Source organism: Panthera onca, chromosome X, assembly GCF_046562875.1.
Source record: "Panthera onca isolate mPanOnc1 chromosome X, mPanOnc1 haplotype 2, whole genome shotgun sequence".
NCBI classification, from domain to species: Eukaryota; Metazoa; Chordata; class Mammalia; order Carnivora; family Felidae; genus Panthera; species Panthera onca.
The window spans coordinates 5,984,362-6,004,626 of NC_138357.1; the positions used below are offsets into that span (position 1 = coordinate 5,984,362).

A 20,265-nucleotide genomic window follows, 5' to 3' on the forward strand; every position below is an offset into this window, starting at 1 on the left:
AAGTGCTGAATGAACAGGACGTAACCCCTGGGTGACCCTTTTGAGTCGCCTCACTCAAAATCTCTATGGCCTACGAAAGGGAGCGTGCTCTCTTCAGACAGAAGCTGCTTAAAACATCCTTTCAGGAGGCTTTTAATGTGACTTCACAAGCTCAGGATGTGTTTGAGTTCTTTCGTTTCAGAATGAAAAAAGTTGTTTTTCCCCAGAAATCCTTTAATGGCCGCTTACCTGAACTTGCCCTTGCTTTACCCTGTGCTCAGAGAAAATAGCTTTCTCTGGGCCTTTGTGGCTATTTTTATTTTCCAAACTTCCAGACAGAAGCATTCTTTTGTTTTTGTTGTTCGACATAAAAGTAAGACTTAATCAACAATTTAAAGGATACTTCCAAGACAGTAATTGAGTTAACGTGCAGGTTTTAATGGGTCTGTTCCCTCCCTCTGAATGTGTGAACGATCTCAGAGCAGAGTTCACGTCCCACCGCTCTGGGAGTGCGCTTTGTGGACATTTATAAAGTGGCAGAGGAGACTATTTTACTCTGGAAGAAACGTATGGATCAGAGATACGAGAATTTGGAGATGATGAAAAATGGGAAAGAGCGGCTCTTTGTGGAAGCCTGTGTCCGCAGTCATGGGGTTTCCCCTCCCGCTGGGGGTGGGAGGTGGGTCTGTGGCAGCGAGGGAGGTCCGGGAATCAGAGGAAACACTGATGGTCAAGCACAGAAAGGCAGCCGTGTGGCCAGGTCCTAGATGGACGCTCAAAACCTCCCTCTTAGAAGGTACCTGTGTTCACAGGGGCCTCGGAGGCTGTTGGGTCCAGCCCTTTCATCTCAGATAGAGGGAAACACGGCCAGTGAGGGGGAGGGGCCACTCAGCCCACAGGGAGCTCTGGACAGTGGGAGGGGCCCGGGACCCGCTCCAGGAGGTTCTGACTCCCATCTGCTGCAGGGAGACCGGGCAGCCCCGCGGGAGTGGGTGAGTCCATCGAGCCTTACGCCAGCAGTATAGCAGGTGGTTTTATGTATTTTAGGTCAGGCTGTTTTAGTATTAATATAAAAATCACCACGAAGGCTCAGATAATTGGCTGACTAAGTGCCTTCACGTTCTCAGCACTATTATGCCTTTGGTTTTATTAAACAGCACTTACTATACATCAATGAATATTTCATTGGTCTTTCATTACTGAGTGAATCATTGGAAAATCACTGCCGCGGAGTTAACTTTACCCTGCCTCTCTCGAAATGGCATGGTGCTTGCCATCTCATTAACAGATATTTTTATGGCCATAATTTGGCTTCAAGATCACACAGTTAAAGAAATTTGGAATGCCACCATGTTGAACTTTTCTGTCTGGCCGTTAGCTGAAAGCTGACTAGAATTTCGTGGGCACCAAAATTACTCTAGTCTCAGAATTGACCTGTGCTCCTGAGCTGTCAATACCAAATATCTGGGGTCTATTAAGTCCCCTGAGTTTCTGAAAAAGCAATTTTCATGAGATACTTACTTTCCATTGCCTACCCAGGGAGACGGTATCTGAGCGACTTTTGAAGCATTTTGCTACAAAAGAGAGAGAGAGAGAGGGACGTAAGGACATCTATTTTGTGTTTTATTAATTCAGAAACAGATGGAAGTGTGATTTAGAGAACATTAATATTGATTGCAGCATTTCGGGAATGCACACTATGACACACACTCGATGAAAATAGCTGGTTAGGATAATTAGTGGGCTCCAATCAGGACCATGAAAGTCACTTGATGAAAGATCGTATACACTAAAAGGCCCAGTGAAATCAGACTCAGTTCTCCAAGAAGTGGTTTAATTATCCTCATCTGAAATTTATTCTGCAAAACAAGCTCTTCAGAGTGCTGGCAAGCTTTTCTCCTGTAGCTCCCCTGGCAAACTTGTTCCCCGGGAGGCGAGGTGGCCCGTAATTTCTGCCATCCCAGGAAGGTGCCGGGAGGCAGCAGCGGCGTTGTGTGGTCGATTCGGTTGCGAATCACCTTGATTTGCTATCTCGACAGGCCAATCCCTGTTTGGCAATGCAACTGGCCCAGGGCCGCGCTGCCTTGGGACACTAAAGCATCCTTCTCTCTGAACGGGACCGGGCTGGTCTCAAAACCGGGCCTTCTGCATTTGGCGGAGCACACACTTGCACAGCTCTCAGCACCACTGCCTCAGGACAGTGGTCCGGCTCATTAGAATGACCTCCCCAGGTCAGAGCCCAAGGGGCCCAGGACCAGGACCCCCGGGGGCACTGAACCCAACCCAGGCCCGCCTTTGCAGCGTCAAGACCGAGCCTACGCTCTTCCATTGCCTCCTGGGTTCCGGCCCAGCCCCCTTTGCAAATGGGGTGCTGGGCAGGGTGGGCATTTTCAGGAGCCCAGTGAGCACGCAATACTTCTCTGGAGACTCCAGGTTTTAATCTAAAAGAAGCTCAACACGCTGCCGGAAGAGCGACTTATTTAACATCTGTTTGGTATCACACTTGGGGGGATGGGACCCAGAACTGTGCTCTCACAAGCCCTCCAGGGCATCTAAATGCCCACTCAGGTTCGACGACCGCCTTTCTAGAGCACGGCTGGAGACCCGTGGACACAGGAAGGGATGGGCAGCTGTCGTGTGCCACCCGTTCAGCTACGTGAGCACCAGCTCCACGGCACGGTGAGGCCTTGGCGAGCTTGCCCTCTTCCCCACCCTAGTCAGCGTCCTCACACAGCTGTGCGATGTCACTCATGGGACTCGGGTGACACATGTGAGGCCATGACTGGATTCATTTCAAATAACTTCTTTGGTGCAATTTAGTCAAGCAGTCTCTTGCACTTGGCAGAAATAATAACAACAACAACAATAATAATAAAATCATCCTTCCCTTTTATGGCTGGACCAACAGGAACCTTGAGCCTTCTCAAGTCTAAATCATGGTCAGTGTTGGGGGGCAAATGAAGCAGAAGCTTCACAGATCATCGAGCCAGTGACACTTTAGAGGCCAGACTAAGCATCAGGCTGGTAGTTTTTATCTGGGCTCGCTCTCCAATTCTGGCATTCTCTTTGCAGTTAAAATACCTTTTTTCTTTTTGCTTGCCAATTAAAATTTCCAGCTCCCTAGATGACGGGTTTCTCTTTCTCTCTTTCTTTCTTTCTTTCTTTCTTTCTTTCTTTCTCTCTCTCTCTCTCTCTCTCTCTTTCTTCGTGTGCTAATTTATTTTGGTAACCAAAGCAATCAGTTGTTTTAAAGTGCAGCCACCATACTCCAAGACTCTCCACGGCCAAAGGGAATGGCTATCCCCCCAGAGCCCGGGGTGGCTGCAGTGACTTCTCTCACTGTTGAGAAACTTTGGGACTGGCCGTTCACTTAACACGGCACTGGTCACAGCCACAGTCACAACCTGTGTCCCCTGGTGGGTCCGCCACACACAGTGGGGGAGAAGGCATCGTTCCCCTGACTGCAACCAGGAAGATGCGAAGTGCCATTTTGCTTGGACCAAACCCGAGCTCTCTGCTGAGCCCTGAGGCAGAGGCAGGAGGGCCACGGCCGGTGGGCATGCGAGGTGAAGCCTTTGGCAGCAACGACCTTGACATTTAATAACATGCCTGCCACATCTCATTAGTGATTTTATTCACTCGGTACTTACAAATTATACAAAATAAGGATTACCTTAAAATATTCCATCAGTGATCTGGAGTACTTCATGGCATGGTCCTTCTTCAGCTTAAACATCCGCAAGTAGAGAAGTGATAAACATCTGTAGCTGTGGTGATGAGGAAGGATTATGTTAATGCCGGTGCGTAATGAAAGCTACACGTTGTCAACAAAATGCTGATTCATAGTTTGCGGTTCCCCTCCTACGGTTCTTGAGGAACACCAGTGCAAAAAGAAAAATTTTCAAAAGAGAAGGGGTAAGCATTAAAATCCCATCTTGATAAGGCTATAAATTAGGAGAGTAAATGTTTAGTCAGCGACTGAAGAAATCCATTAGTTATCCTTTAATAGTTTAATGGAAAACAAGAATAATGATCTGTTTCATAGCCTCCATGAGACTTACCATAATACTGCCAGCTTTTTGTCCCCGTCCGAAGCCAAGGGGCTTGCAAAGTTCTTCAGTCTCATCGCGTACCTTTGGAGAGAAAGAACAAGCTCGAGTGCCATCTGTGTGACCCGTCAGAAACTCCCATGCCTCGGTGCCACATTTGCTCTGGGTGGGAGAACGAAAGCACGGGCGAGAGCACGCTTTCCTGGACACGTGCAAAACGACGATGGACAGAGTGACATACAGAAGGGAGCTCTGGAGAGGTCAGCTGAAGCGGGAGCCCGTGTGCCAGGGCAGGGCCGTGGAAGGTCTGCTAAACGCCGGCAAAGGCATAAGAAAGAACGAAATCTTGCCATTTGCCGGGACGTGGATGGAGCTGGAGAGCATAATGCTTAGTGAAGTAAGTCAGAGACAGACAAACTCACTCGCATGTGGAGTTTAAGAAACAAAACAAACAAGCCAAGGGAGGAAAAAAAAAGAGAGAGAGAGACAAACCGAGAAACACTCTTCACTCTAGAGGACCAAGTGATGGGGAGGAATGGGGAGATGCGTGGAAGAGGTGACGGGGGATTGAGGAGGGCACTTGTGATGAGCACAGGGTGACGTATGGAAGTGTTGGATCACTATACTGTGCACCTGAAACGAATAGGACATTGTAGGTTTATTAACTGCAATTTATTAAGGGGCAGAGAGACAGGGAGACACAGAACGTGAAGCAGGCTCCAGGCTCTGAGCTGTCAGCACAGAGCCCGATGTGGGGCTCGAACTCGCGAACTGTGAGATGGTGACCTCAGCTGAAGTTGGATGCTTAACTAACTGAGCCACCCACGTGCCCGCTAACTGGAATTTAAATAAAAACTTAACAAAATAAAACAAGTGCTGGCAAAAGGTTGTTTCTAGGACCACTCTAGCTAAAGACATTCCTGGCTTGCCACGGGAGGTGGCCACAAATGTCAGTCTCAGCTGACTTTATGACAGACGAGGTAAATAATACACGACTCTGTGTGACACGGGCATGGGGAGCCCACAATCACACAGTGAAAGAGGTCTTTTCTAATGGCTCGGCTTTTGAATATATTCTTATAGAAAGTGGTTTTGTTTTGTTTTGCTTTAAAGGAAGGTCGATTTCACAGCATTTGAAGGTCTAAGTGCCCTTAATTTATGGTGCTGGTATATTTTGTCTTTCCATTCTCTTTAATTGTTACTGTTCCACACTGGGGTGATCAAAGGTTGAGCAGCTCTCATTTTTTTTTCTTCTAGCTGAGCACATCCCATTCTGGGCATTTAGACTCTTGAAAATCAATTCATTGCATAAAATCATTGTCTGAGCTTTAATGCAATTTCACAGGTACCTGTGGAGGAATGAGTAATGGAGTTCAGTGTTGCAGAAGGAAGCTGAAAGTGTGCAGGCAGCGTGGACTAGTTCTCATTTACGAGAAGGTGATGGGGAGCCTGTACCACGGACTCCCTGTTTTCGACAGCCTCTCCAGAACACCAGCACCCCTGGGCTTGCCCCCCAAGACTCGGCGCCCCGTCGGCATGCTGTTATCACCCTGCTCTCCTGGCTACCGCTCCACTTCTGCTGAGGGAACATTTTCCAACAAAAGGACCTGAGCACGTGATGTGGGTCCCTTCTGTCGTTGCCATATTAAGCAAAAGGAGTTTTATTATGTAATAAATCAAACTGTCTTTGACAGTTGGATCGCTGAAATGTCAACTCATTGTGATGCCCCACTTGTTTGCACAAATACATTTCTATTGCAGACTCCCAGGGCTCAGAGCAACTATAATTACTTGGAGGAAGAAAACTGGGCTCTCTCTCTGTGGCCAGCATACTGTCGGAGAGAGAGTAATAAAAATCTCTGCAACACAATATTATGCTACTAAAAACTATGTTCATATTACAGTCTCTCCATAATTGCAACTACTTTCAAAGACCTAGTTGCTTTAGCCCATTTGATTCTCAACTGAAATTTCTCTCTCTCTCTCTCTCTCTCTCTCAAAAAAAACCAAACAATTAGACACACACACGCTTTACAGAAAATATAAAAACTGTCCACGTAGAGAGAGGGCACACAAAGAGGTGCATGTAAAACTGGGGCGATCTGAACAAAGTCCATGGATTTTATCGGTGTTGGGGGAAACGGGAGAGTGGGGCCACAGGAACTTATGGTATCATTTCTCACAACTGCACAGGAATCTACAATTCACTCAAAAATAAACTAAAAATATTGACTTTAAACTAAATGTTCAGGGGTGCCTGGGTGGCTTAGTCAGTTAAGCATCTGTCTGACTCTTGGTTTCAGCTCAGGTCATGATGTCATGGTTTGTGAGTTCGAGTCCCATGTTGGGCTCCATGCTGACAGCATGGAGCCTGCTTGGGATTCTCTCCCTCTCTCTCTCTCTCTCTCTCTCTCTCTCTCTCTCAATCTCTCTCTCTGTCCCTCCCCCACTCATGCACTCACACCCCCTGCCCAAAATAAATGAATAAACTTAAAAAACAAAAAACGTGCATACATTCTCCATTGACTTTCACCAGGTTCTACTGAGATCTACTCCTGGGGGGGGAACAAACTATCACATAATGAGAAGACAACAACAGCTGTGCTTGGAAAAAAATATTTTTTGCTACATAATTATGGAAAAAGACTTGTTTTCTAATGGAAATAAATATTACTCAAAGATTCACATTGCATTTTTACCAAGAACAAGATATGTTCTGCTTTTATATTTTTAAGACAGCATGTTTTTTTTCCTAAAAGAAAATGAGTTAGAAAGAAAAATAGAGTGAGATAGAAAACACCCATAATTTCACCCTACTGCAGCTATGATCTCATTTCCCTTCCAGGTTAGTCCACAAGCAGAAACATGCTTTTCATGGTCAGAAATGTTGTGTGTATATAATTCTGCAGCTCGTTTTTACTTTAACATTGTATTATAAACATTTTCATGCAGCTACATAGTCTCCGTCATTGTTGCAATTCAATGGCTGCAAAGAATTCTGTTGAGTGTACTACAGTGTAATTACTTACTCTTCTGTGATTGATTATTTGGTTTGCTTCTAATTGTGTACTATAATATATGCCAAACTGAAAACCATACAGATAACTTGCTCTACTCTTGCAATTATTTCCTTCAGTACAGGAAATTCAAATTTCCAGAAGTTGAATTACTGGCTGAAAAGGTATGAATGCTCATTTGTAGAGGTTTCCAGCAAAGGAGAGGCCTAGGTCACCATTAGTGTGTGTGTGTGTGTGTGTGTGTGTGTGTGTGTGTTTGTGTTAACACTAGGTATTAGCATTTTTATATTTTCTTGTTAATTTAAAAAGTGCCTTTTTTAAAGTCTGCATTTTTGGAAGGATAGAGAACATGAATTTTCTCCATGTTTCTTCACTAATATTGCCCCTCAATTTTTTTAAAGTTTATTTATTTTGAGATGGGGGGGAGGAACACAGAGAGAGAGAGAGAGAGAGAGAGACAGACAGACAGACAGAGAATCCCAAGCAGGCTCTGTGCAGTCAGTACAGAGCCTGATGCGGGGATTGATCTCACAAACCCTTGAGATCGCGACCTGAGCCGAGATCAAGAGTCAGACGCTTAACCAACTGAGCCACCCACGTGTCCCGCCCCTCAATTTTTTTTATGTTTGTTTATTTATTTTGGAGGGGGGGGGAGTGAGACAGAGAGAGAGAGAGAGAGAATGTGCACAAGTGGGGGATGGGCAGAGAAAGGGGGAGAGAGAGAGAATCCCAAGCAGACTCCGCTGTCAGCAGAGTCCGATGCAGGGCTTGAACTCATGAACCGTGAGATCACGACCTGAGATGAAACCAAGAGTCAGAAGCTTAACTGACTGAGCCACCCCAGTGCCCTGCCCGTCAATTTTTAATCCTTATAAGTTTTGTGAGAATTTTCATCTTGTGCATCTTGGAAGAATCACTGGCAGCCTCGAATTCACTGAGAAATCAATTTCCCCTTAAAAAGCTACAGAATGGCAGTGGTGGCTTTCACAGAGCATAAAGTAAGTCCGAGAGATACTTCACATGCTTCTCTGAACACAGAAAATTGGAAGGTGGCTGCCTGGCCTGGCAAGGTGAGGCTGCTGTCCTCATAATCTCCTTACTTTTGTGGCTTTAACTTAATCATCTGATTCTATGCAAGCATAGTTTTTGTTTTTTTTTTCTTTAGAATAGTCCACACTCTTTTGATCTTTTGGAGTGCTTTTCTGGGAAAATATGCATGCTAAACGTGTCCAGTGTTTGTGTGAAGGTTTAATTACAAGGGCCTCAGATTTGTAACCGTTTATGCAGACACATGCAACATAGTAAAAACTAGGCCCAGCATAATCAATTAATGGAGCCAGAGGTGACCTGGAAATAAGGACCTATCAGGTAAAGAATGGATCACTCAATCTCAAAGGCAATTATTTACTCCATCCAGCAAATGATGGTGCTTTCCCACCATTCAGAAGTGGATTAAATTATTTTACAAATATCTGCAGGTTACTGGAAAATACCACGATGGGCCTTTCTTTTCTTTCTCCTTCTTCCAGGAATTTTTCTGATTACCCACAAATTCTCCTCCATAGAGACCAACAAGAGGCCCTCCCCCTGCTACCACCTTGTCTGTTTCCCTGAAATTCCAGACACATGGGAAGTTTACTGTGCACCTGTGGCCTTAAATGTCAACTCTGCGGCCCCTCCTTTTTACAGTTTTTTTAAATGTTTATTTTATTCTTGAGAGAGAGAGACAGAGCGTGAGCAGGGGAGGGGCAGAGGGAGAGGGAGACACAGAATTCGAAACAGGCTCAAGGCTCTGAGCTGCCAGCACAGAGCCGATGCGGGGGCTCCAACTCACAAACCGCGAAATCACGACCTGACCTAAGATGGACGTTTAACCGCCTGAGCCACCCAGGCGCCCGTAATCATGGCCCCTTTTTAATAACTGAGGCAGAAATACTTAGAAAACATGGTTTATAACAGGAGTCCCGATAGTGCCACCTTTCTTGAATTGCGCTTTGGAAAGGCAAGTGTCAATGCCAAATGGTAAAATTATTACACTTCACTTCCACCCACCATGTTTCCATTTTAATTTTATGAAGGTTGCAAATTATAACACTCACATTATAACCTCTGAAGGGGGTCATTTATCAAGGCAGTGTCCATCAACTATAAATTTTCCATGACGTTAATCAAATGGTAAGAACTAATTATGATGGCTTCTAAGAAGAAGATGCACGGGACAAACCATTAGGAGGAGGAAATGATATTTTTGGAAAACACAGCAGATTCTAATTATGAGGGAGACGAGCTTAGGAAGATGGCTTTGGAAAGGCCATGAACCTGAGGAGCTCCACGGTCTCAGAGTACATGGTGTACGGAGACTTGGCTTCCAGAGGGTCGCGCTCCATCGCGTTGCCACATTCGGTGAACGACAGGGCTGCGTCGGCGTAATTCACGGCTTTGCCAAATTTCTCAAACTGAAACGGGAAGATCGCTCGTGAGCACGATATTGCCTCTCTTCTCCCTCTTATAAAGGAGTGGATCTCAACCTGGGGCAATTTTCCACCCCCCACCCCCGGGAACATTTGGCAACGTCCAGAGATATTTCTGGTCATGAGCACAAGGCCGGAGAGACTGCCACACATTCCCCAAGGCACAGGACAGGCCCCGCGATGGAAAGGGGAGTCGATGTGTGACTTTGTATCGACAATGACGCAGCTGATTTAAGGTTCTATTGTCATGACACTGGCGCTGGTTGAGAAGAGAAAAGGCGGCCAAGGTGGCGCGCGTGTCGTGGTGGTGTTATCATATATTTGTGGTACTGTTGTCGTCAGTATTTTTTAGTGGCCCGGCATGCAAATCACTGCCTTGGCTAGTTTCTATGCAGTGAATGGACTAGCCTGGTCATTGCAGGGTCCTATGGACAGAGCTTGCAATGAACTCTGTTTTTGGTAAGGCTCCTGGACCAAGTCCACGTACAGTCTGTGCTTGGAACTCTTTGGGAGCACGTTGACCCCCACCCCAGGAGAAGGGTAACAAATTGACGCTATTGTCATGACAAATGTGAGGCTTCAGTGTGAGTGTTGACAATAATCACATCACTTTCATTGTAAATGATGGTCTGAAACAGCGTGTCAAAAAGCCAAAAAATATAGCACTACTAAATATTTTAGTTTAGTAAAATTTTATTGCAAAAGGTTTTAGCCCTGATAATGGTCATGATTAAACTGACTTAGACATACTGATTTCTTTTTTATGTGTAATGAATATTATATATGACACTTTTATAGTGAGTATTTTATAACAGTGTTTAATGTTTTCAATTTTTGATAGCGGCATGTAAGAATTCCACTAATACGGAATTTTATGGAAAAGAACCGGTATAATGCAGACTTAGTTATTTTAATTTTCTTGTATACCTTTTATCAAAATATTTTCTTGCGACTGTGAAGGTTTCAATTCTCAAAATGGCAGAGAGGCTGTCTCTAGCAAAGGATTAAGTACAATCGCTTGTTGTAAGTGACTCTATAACAAATGTTCTTCGGCTTTTACATACCGCAGGAATTCTGTGGTTTCCTTACTGTAAGCTGTTGTGGGAAAATACTGGTTTCAACCAAATTCAAAGTGGTTTGATGAAAACCTGTGTGTGTGTATGCAAACTATCTCCTTCTTCTCTTGCCTTACAACATTATTTCCTTAGGTAATCCAGCTCCAACTGACTCTCCCATGGGGAAATTAATCTTTACATCCTGAGTTTTCAAAGTGACTTTTCATTCACAAACCCATAGCTGCAAGGCTGCTTAAAGATCTCCTAGCCCAAACCTCTCTTTTTTTCCAAGAGAAGAAACTGAAGTCCACATGGAAAATTACATGGCCATAGCGCCAATCAGTGGCCAGGTCGCGCCCCCTTCCTGGGCCTCAGTTTCCCCATCCATGAAACGAGGGGCTTGAACTACAGAGGGGCTTCTAGCCCTGACACAGATATAAGCCTAGCAAAGATATCTTCCTCTAGATGGGTGTTTCTCCACCTTTTTTCCATCATTACTACCTCACCTCTGGCTACTGAGGGAGCTATTTCAGATATTTTTTTCACACAGCTCCACTGAAATTTCAATGCCAAAAATATATTCATTATCTCTTTACGTACTGTGGCCTGGGGGGGGGGGGGGGCAGGTCACACACCATTGCAATGTCTGACTTTTTTACTTTACCCCCCAAAACTGGCTTTTGCCCCCATGTGGGGGATGAAATCCCCACAAATGAAAATGCCTTTTCTAAATGGCTTAGACCAAGAGTGATTTTGGGGGTACACATAAAGACGACAGTGGAAGGTACAGAGTATTAGTTCTCAATCACACATATGTACCTCTGTGGCTGTGATGCTTCTCAGTTCTTCTAAATCTCACCCACATGGTCTCCTCTGCACATCCCACTCTTCCTGAGCCCACAGACCAGCTTGTCAAGAGAACGTTTATGTGCTCCCTTGCCCTGATTTTGACAGGGTCGACCCCAGAGCACTTCTGTGCTGCTGCGGAGTTGAGGACACACCTTCCATATCACCGGCCCCCCATACAATGGTCACGGGCACCGTCTCCCCAGCATCTCTGGTGCAGCTGGACCCGAGCCTGCTTTGTCTTTTTCATTTGCAGGAGCAGAGGACAATAGTTTTCAAAGGACGGTTCACCCCACAGAAAGGTTAGCTGTAGACAATACCTGAGCAATTTGGACCATGGTGGGGAACTGACAGAAAACAGGGAAGCGTCAGATGCAGCTGGTGTTGACACAAGTCACAGCCCTGCCAGGGCCTAACACCGCGGGTCCTCTAAGTCCTGGGTGGACCCAATGCCATGGTGGAGGATACCATTGAGAGCCTTCTCTAGGACAGTGGAGAGGGTTAATGCCCATACCAGGGTCCCAGTCTCAGAACTTCTGATTCCATTTGTCTGGGGTATGGCTTGGGCATCATGTTTGTTTTAAAGGCCCCCAAAGAATTGTAACACGTGGTTGACACCCCCTGTTGGGAGGCGCAGTCAGAACAACTCAACAGGCTGAGCTCATGGTTGATCTAGGTGGCCAAGACCCTTGGAGGCAGCGGGGCCATGCGTCCTCAGAAATCCAGATGACGGAAGTTCCCTTCTCTGTGTAGGGTCCCCGCCTGGCTGTACGCCTCACTCTGGAAACATGTGATCGATGCAGCACAGGGCGGAGGTTTTTCTACACACCCGGGTTTCCCAAAGCCCATTTTTGAGGCCACTTAACCAGCTTTCTATAACCTCTCTGCCACACTGGTCCTGATTTATTGGGACCAATGGGGGTTCCTACTTTCTCCAGGGCAGTTTCAAAAGTCATTTGAAAATTCACTTGAAAGATAGCAATAGCGTATGCCATTTAGCTCCTGAAGTTAGGGCAAGGGGAGGAAGAGCAAGAACATGGATGATGGCAGGGCAACACTCTCTCAAGGACTTGGGAACTATGCTGTGAGGAATCGACCAGCCCCAGTCTCCCTGTGTCAGAGCAGCGAGGAACTCTGACTCATATGTAAAGTGCCTTCTTGGTTCCCCTTCAAAGCATAACACCTTAGTGGGAGGAAAGCAACGAGAGGAACAAAACCTACCAGTGCGTCAGCTTTGTGCTTTAGCTTCTTAGCCTCTTGCATGTAATAATCAGCATTGTGAACCCTAAACAAACGAAACGAGCTCTTTCAGCAACCAATGTTTCATCTTTCTGCCGACAGCCAGAAGAATCACCGATTATTTCGCTATAAATCCATTCCAATACAATGCCCTCAAAAAGGTAGGTGAATGCCCTCCCTCGTATGACAACCAGCCTGGAAATATCCCCAGAAGTGGAACGTGAAGTGTGTAATGGAGCATTAGGATAAATAACTGCCCCTCTAACCCAGGCATTCCATGGTCTGAACATTCCACAGACCCAAACGAACCTGGCTGCCGTTGACACACTGTTCCATCTGAGGACGCGGATAAGAAAGGGGGACAAAGCAACCTAGAATTAAGCACCTGTCTTTGGAAACGGTAACAGAGCTCCATGATTAAAATGGGCCGAAGACATTTCTTGGTGGGGACAAAGCTGTGCGTGGGGAGGAGGAGCTACTGCCAAGGTCTTACTTTGGGTGACACGTGGAAGGTGCTAGAAAAGCCGTAAAGCCTCCACCCCCCGCCCCACCGTGTCCACGATAACTGGGGGACAACATACGAGTCGTCAAAAGTGAGCTTGGGTCTCCGGACGTTGGTGGTGCTGCTGGACAGAAGGGGCAGGGCCGCCCAGGACGCCATTTCCAGGTGACTGCTGTCCATGAGGCCAGTAGTGATGGTAGATGTGATGGTGGAAATAGTTGTGGTAGTGGTTGTGGTAGTGGCTGTGGCAGTGGCGGTCGCAGTGGCCGTGACAGTGGCGGTGACAATGGCAGTAGCAGTGACAGTGGCAGTGGCAATAGCAGTGTTGGTGACCGTGACGGTGGCAGACGCGGTCTTTTTTGGAGTGTCTCCATCCTGGGAAAAAAGACAAGATATTTGCAAATGACACATCGGACAAAGGGCTAGTATCCAAAATCTATAAAGAGCTCATCAAACTCCACACCCGAAAAACAAATAACCCAGTGAAGAAATGGGCAGAAAACATGAATAGACACTTCTCTAAAGAAGACATCCGGATGGCCAACAGGCACATGAAAAGATGTTCAACGTCGCTCCTTATCAGGGAAATACAAATCCAAACCACACTCAGATATCACCTCACGCCAGTCAGAGTGGCCAAAATGAACAAACCAGGAGACTATAGGTGCTGGCGAGGATGTGGAGAAACGGGAACCCTCTTGCATTGTTGGTGGGAATGCAAATTGGTGCAGCCGCTCTGGAAAGCAGTGTGGAGGTTCCTCAGAAAATTAAAAATAGACCTACCCTATGACCCAGCAATAGCACTGCTAGGAATTTATCCAAGGGATACAGGAGTACTGATGCATAGGGGCACCTGTACCCCAATGTTTATAGCGGCACTCTCGACAAAGATATACTTTGAATGTCAAGCACATTAGGAAACAAGGCAAGAGAAAAGAAAACAATGCGTACAGCTGCAGGATAAATACGTGACCCTGGTATATCACCAGCTTCTTCTCTGTGACGACACCAACCCCAAGCTAGTCAGGCACTGTGATTACATAAGCCCCATTACCCCATGAAGACAGCCATTGGCAAATCTGGTAGGAGAGGTGGGTGGGGATAGGAGGAAGGGGGAAGGGAGGGAAAGAAAGATAGATGAGCAAGGAGAGAGAGAACTGAGCAAGAGAGAGAGAGAGAGAGACAAACAGAGAGACAGCGAGACAGAGAGAGAGAGGTGAACCTGATATGTATACTTTTGATAAGGGAACAGCCCAGAACTTTCACTAGGGTAAATAAGTACCTTAGTCACTCTGCAAAATACCAAATTCAGTGCAGCAAATACCAGCATACCAGGCCTTGTAGCCTGGGACCAAGACTGAAGCTGCCCTTTTGTTCACTGAGGTCTTGACTGATGTCTGTGTCTATGTCACCTGAGGGCCTCTGGGATGGTAACAGCTCGACCAGATCAAAACCCAAATGGGTAAGAGACTTCTGGGTTTCACTCTGAACTGTCACTGCCCATAAAAAGAGTGGGATCCAGATGAAGAAAGTAGGTGGCAAGATTTATAATCCTGTGACAGTATGTGTCACGAGACCACGTGCCCTGTTCACACGGTAGACTACGCCCTCCCCACCTGGCAATGGTGGGATGATCCTGACTGTTCTATTTCTGGCCATGCTTTGCCATGGGACCTCTTTCTCCTTCTGCTCTTCTGAGTTGCTATCTCCCTAAGGTTGGTATCTACCAAGGTTCATTCCTCAGATCTCTGCTTCCTTGACCTTGGCAGGATTTGCCAATCGTGTATGCATTGGCACAGATTTGACAACATGCAGATTACTGCCAAATGGAAACCTCGATCTTACCTTCTCTCTGGAGCTCTAGACCTGCAGTGATCACCTCTGGATCATTACCACCAAGATGGCACATTAGTACCTCAAAGTGCTCTGAAACCAATTTCATAACCAAAGCAGTCCCCTCTTTCCATTAATGGCAGATGGTCTTCCGTGTCACCAAGGTTGGATTTCTCCATGTCAGTAAGGGCACTGTGGTCATCCCTGGGGTAGGAATACTGGAACCAGTGTCTCCCGACCTTGCCTTCCATCTGAGCTGCTCTGCTCAATCAGCTTTATATACCGGAGTTCTGTAAATTCTTTCCTTTCAAAAAATGACAATGTTCCTAAAACTCTTTTGCAAAGAGCTTCAGAATAAAATGAATTTCACAGCTGTATCTCATCTTTAATTTCTTCCTCTTCATTGCCCTTATCCAATCAATTCCAAAGTCCTATTCATTCCATCTCCTCAGTGTTTCCCAAGTCTGTCCCTCCCTCCTCTGAAGCCTCAAAGTGCAGGTCCTCGTGGCTTCTGACCGAGACCATCAGCCTCCTGGTTGGACCCCTGACCTCTGAGCTAGCCTCCCCAATCCACTCTCAATCTGCTGCCGGCCAGCCGGCGCTCCTTAAGCAAAGCTCCAATGCATTTCACTGCCTCGCATCCAAATGCGAACCCAAGGCTGAGCTCCTTTGCTGGCATGTAAGGTCCTCCCAGATCTGGCTTCAGCTTTTCACTCTATCTCCCACTACTCATTCCCATGGAACTTCCGCCAGACTGAACACATCTCACTTTCTTCACTGTCCGGTTTTGGTTCATGTGTAGTCTTATAGTTGAAAGAACCTCCCCTTTGTTACTTTTTTTTTTTTTTTTGCCTTATGATAATTTACTTTTTAATTTTAAAAAATTGTGGTAAAACACATGACTGGCTTATTTCACCTAGCATAACATCCTCAAGGCTCATCCCTATTGTAGCATGTGTCAGAATTTCCTTCCCTTTTAAGGCTGAATAATATTCCATTGTATGGACAGATCCCATTTTGTTTATCTGCTTCCCTTCATTTCTAAACCGTACTCATCTACAAAGGTGCAGCTCAACAAATGCCTTCTCCTCCAAGAAAACCACCTCCTGTCTACAGCCAAAAGTGCTTTAATCCTCCTTGGTCCCTTTAGAGATCTGAAGTCTGTCTCAATCCCTTCTCTATGACACCAATCACCACAGCCATTTTATATTCTAGCTCTTTGAGCACATGTTTCATTGCTTCCCTTACACTGAGAGCTCTCTGAACACTGGAGCCATCTCTGATTTATGACATGGCTACCGTACCCCATACCCCCTGCCCCACAGCCTTGTGCTCCCAGTAATTTGCTGAGTGCATGAATGCATACCTGCCTTAGTCAAAAGGCAAAAGGTCACCTTAAAAATATAAGTCAGTACGCCTGGGTGGCTCTGTCTGTTAAGCGTCCAACTTCGGCTCAGGTCACGATCTCACGGTTCATGAGTTCGAGCCACGCGTCAGGCTCGCTGCTGTCAGCTCAGAGCCTGCTTTGGATCCTCTGCCTCCCTCTCTCTCTACCTCTCTCTCTCTCTCCCCCTCTCTCCGTCTGTCTCAAAAATAATTAAAAAAATTAAAAAATTAAAAATAGAAGCCAAATGTGAACATTTCTTATGTCCATGAAAGTGTATCTTTTCTACTTGATCCAGGATCTTCTAATTATCAAAAATTCTTACCGCCAAGAGCTTGCTGAGATGAATTTAATGAGAGCTACACATCTAAAAATTGTTATGATGGATAGGGAGAAAATAGTTGACAAATCATCATGGATTTTATTCAACCCAAACACATAAAAAAATCGGAGCCTTCTAAAACTCCTAAGCCAACTCCATGTTTCTACTGCCAAAGCCAGATGGCCCAGACCAAACAGTGGAGTCAGCCCAAGACGGTCCCACTCATCTCTACGGCCAAGATATGTGACAAGAACTCTGAAGCACCACATCCAACTGCACACATGGCGTTGATGTCAGTCCTGGCACGTTGGACTGGAAATGGCTTCATTCAGCCATTATCATGTAAGTTACATAAACACGTCCTCTGTCCACGCTCAGCCATCCACTGACTCAATAAATAAGCCTTCATGCAAATGTGGAATACAGGGGATGCAGAGAGCACAAAACTGAAAACACGTTGGGAGCTGGAAGAAGCCCTATAGATCATCTAGTCAAATGCACTCACTTTATGGACTCTAGAGGTTTCATAATTTGCCCAACGCCACAGAAAACCCACTGCAGTTTTAGCACTATGAACCAAGTATCTTAACTCCTAGGCTAGGGCAAAAATATACTAGTATTCTGGCTTTGAAGCCATTCGCAAAGAGAACGAATGGCCAAAGAAGAGGCAATGGGTAGTCAGTCATGGGAGACTATCATGGGACACTCCAGTGATTTTCTTAAGAAGGACAATCCATTTCTAGGTGAAGAAGTAACCATACTTATCAGGTTTCCCTAGCTGCTTTTAGTTCTTGTAGAAATGACTTTGCAGATTCTTGTGAGCGGTACCATTGTCATAACCACAACTGTATCAAGCACCTGATTCTTTGTGCCGATATACCAGGCCCTGTACAAAGACAGCTGCCTACATAAGGTGTGAAAAATAGGATAGTATAATTATTGTTGAGACTAGATGGCTTATTTCTAACAAAGTCAGCAGTTTTAAATGTGAATACAAATATTACGTTGGTGTGTGTGCACACACGCAAATTTCATATGGAAAAGGACTATTTTATAACAACAATTTCTCTATACCGGCGAAGATATTTGCCCAGATACATATGCCATGGCAGCCATCTCAGATGACGGAGGACTCTATGTCGGGGTCCTTCAAGCTCAGAGGCCTCATGGCTTTTTGTGGGAGTGGTAAACGGGCACTTCTGGTTCAGCGTCCACCAGGCTGGCATCAAGACATTCGAAAGCTCATTGATTTTCACGTAACTACGTTTTTATATTACACTGAAAGGAGACTAGATGCATATGGACGCTACATCTGCACATACATGGAAAAGCAGATGCACTGGTCGTTAATATTCACTGATGACACTACTGTTTGTGGCTTCTGTGCTTCAGGTATGTATACCTGAGACAGATGGAAAGACTGGGCGGATGTGAAAAGTGATACAGAGTCTCAATTTTCTATGCTAATGGAGCAGCCGTGCAGAAAATCCAAAGGGCTGGATAATCCTTTGGCTGGGCTTAGAACCACAATTGTGTGATTTTTAGCAACAGATTCATCTTTTAAATTCCATCCTTTACAGCCACTATTTTAAGCATAATTCACCCATGCTGAGCTGGGTGATGGGAAGATGTAACTGAGGGTTCCAGCCCCAGTTCAGTGACCTTGGGCAATCCCACCCCATCCACGTGTTCACTAAATGATCGGTGCCTACCCCGTGCCAGATGCTGTGATCAGTATTTTGGAAGCTTCCCACTGCCAAGACATGAAAGCATTGGACCAAAGGATACCCAAGGCCCCGAGTCTCTGCATAATAATCTGTTTGGTTAAGTAAGACTGGAATGAAAAATTCATCCTACGTTAGAATAACCAAGATCTGAAATAACGGAGAGTTTGTGTGTTTCTGCACACACACGCTTGTATCTTCTGCCTCTTCCGCCCATCCCCCCATGGTCACGTCCAGTTAGATAAGCTGGGTCAACTTGTTTCTACCTGATGATTCTAATATTTCTTCCAAGATGCTTACATTTACGGATATCCCTTTGAAAGTAGCACAGAATTTGCCTTCACTCCTCTTAGGCTTGGTAGAGGTGATCTGTCCAATCACAGGGATGTTTTTGTCTTGACCAAAGGGACCATTGGTGCCACTGATGTTTCTACGGTGTGGAGGATCCTCTGGCAGTGGGGAAAGTGGCGGAGGAAACAGCTTTTCTTCTTTCCTTCTATTTGCTCTCCTGGATGAATTGTTCCTGTGTAAACAAAAAGTATAGGGTGTCATAAAGTTTTGTCTCTCTATTGTGGCTTTTCCCATGCTGCTGGTACTTTCGACTTAAGTGATATTTTAGTTGATGGTCTTTTGCCTATGGTGAAGAGTATATATATAAAAATGCACATAGACATAGATATCTATAGAGAGATATAACTATAAATAAATGCAAATGTATGTATCCAAGAATAAACACATGTCTTTGAAGCAGAACTCCATGAAAAATGTAAATGTCTAATGGAGGGTGCTACAGTGTGATATTTGCAACCTTTCAAGATTCCTCTTAATTAGATTTTTATGGAAAATCCAATGCAGACTTTAATCCCGTCATTTTTTAGGATGGTTCCTACTTATTTTGCCCCAGGACTTAACTGCATAATCACACAATGAATGGTACAATAAACAATTAGTGGGGGGATATCTTCTTAAGAAATAGCATGCTTTTACATTACTTAGCTATCAATAACACGCTAAATACTTCTGTGACACGTTGCACACTGTACGTTCACAATGTTCTGTGCCCATTCTGAGGCGTAAGAAGCCCCTGACCTTAAGCTGTTATACTGGAGAGTTCTGATGTGCTCCACCTTCCAGAACCCATTTGAAAACTATTTTGTCATATCGCCACAAGACATCTGTAGTTCTAGAAGTACTCCTGTGCTTTCAGACTGATTTATCTGCCCATTAAATGGGCACCATCAAACAGACAGAGACTTCAAATAAAACAGAACAACTAAAACCTTATGCTAGCTGCTTAACATGGTAATTGGGTCATGGATTTTCATTTTAGTTACTGTCTTAGCCTAATCAATGAAGATTACTTGAATTTTAATCTTTTCTTAGACAACTAATATTGCACTGTGCAGCCATTTACTTTCCATGATTATTGACTACAATTTTCAATAGCAAATTAAGTCAACGAGAATTTATGTTTTCCTCTTGGTCAATTTCAGTCAGTGTCTAGAAATATAGATTTACAATATCTCAAGGCAACAAATCAAAGATGAACAAGCATTCAAGTGGTTTGATTTCCTGCAATGGTAGCAGTCAACGCCGTCTGCTCATTCCACTTCCACTGTGTCGCCCACATTTGCCAACTGTAATAATATTTGCCATCTCTTCCAACTTTTGTTTCATAAATGTGGCCCTATGTCAATTTTTGTCAAGCAGCAACAGTTCTAAAAACATAACTGCTTCTGCCATTACATCAATTAGTTAAAATGAACTAAAAAAATATTTGCCAGTGGATTTTACAAATTGTTTTGACGTGGAGAACCATTTTCGGATAGCTGTGATGTCTGATT

At 45.0% G+C, this 20,265-nt stretch overlaps 1 protein-coding gene across 8 annotated transcripts in view; it reads right to left on the bottom strand.

Moving 5' to 3' along the window:
• Nucleotides 1-20,265, bottom strand: part of AFF2 (ALF transcription elongation factor 2) — a 458,181-nt gene that overhangs the window by 11,349 nt on the left and 426,567 nt on the right. For all 8 annotated transcript variants that reach the window (XM_081792749.1, XM_081792747.1, XM_081792745.1 and 5 more), the window contains 7 exons: nucleotides 18,722-18,944; nucleotides 13,238-13,533; nucleotides 12,639-12,702; nucleotides 9,365-9,501; nucleotides 4,041-4,112; nucleotides 3,653-3,746; nucleotides 1,501-1,553 (listed from right to left, as the gene is read on the bottom strand). In XM_081792749.1, coding sequence (XP_081648875.1) covers nucleotides 1,501-1,553; nucleotides 3,653-3,746; nucleotides 4,041-4,112; nucleotides 9,365-9,501; nucleotides 12,639-12,702; nucleotides 13,238-13,533; nucleotides 18,722-18,944 — 939 coding nt within the window. The remainder of the gene's footprint in view (nucleotides 1-1,500; nucleotides 1,554-3,652; nucleotides 3,747-4,040; nucleotides 4,113-9,364; nucleotides 9,502-12,638; nucleotides 12,703-13,237; nucleotides 13,534-18,721; nucleotides 18,945-20,265) is intronic.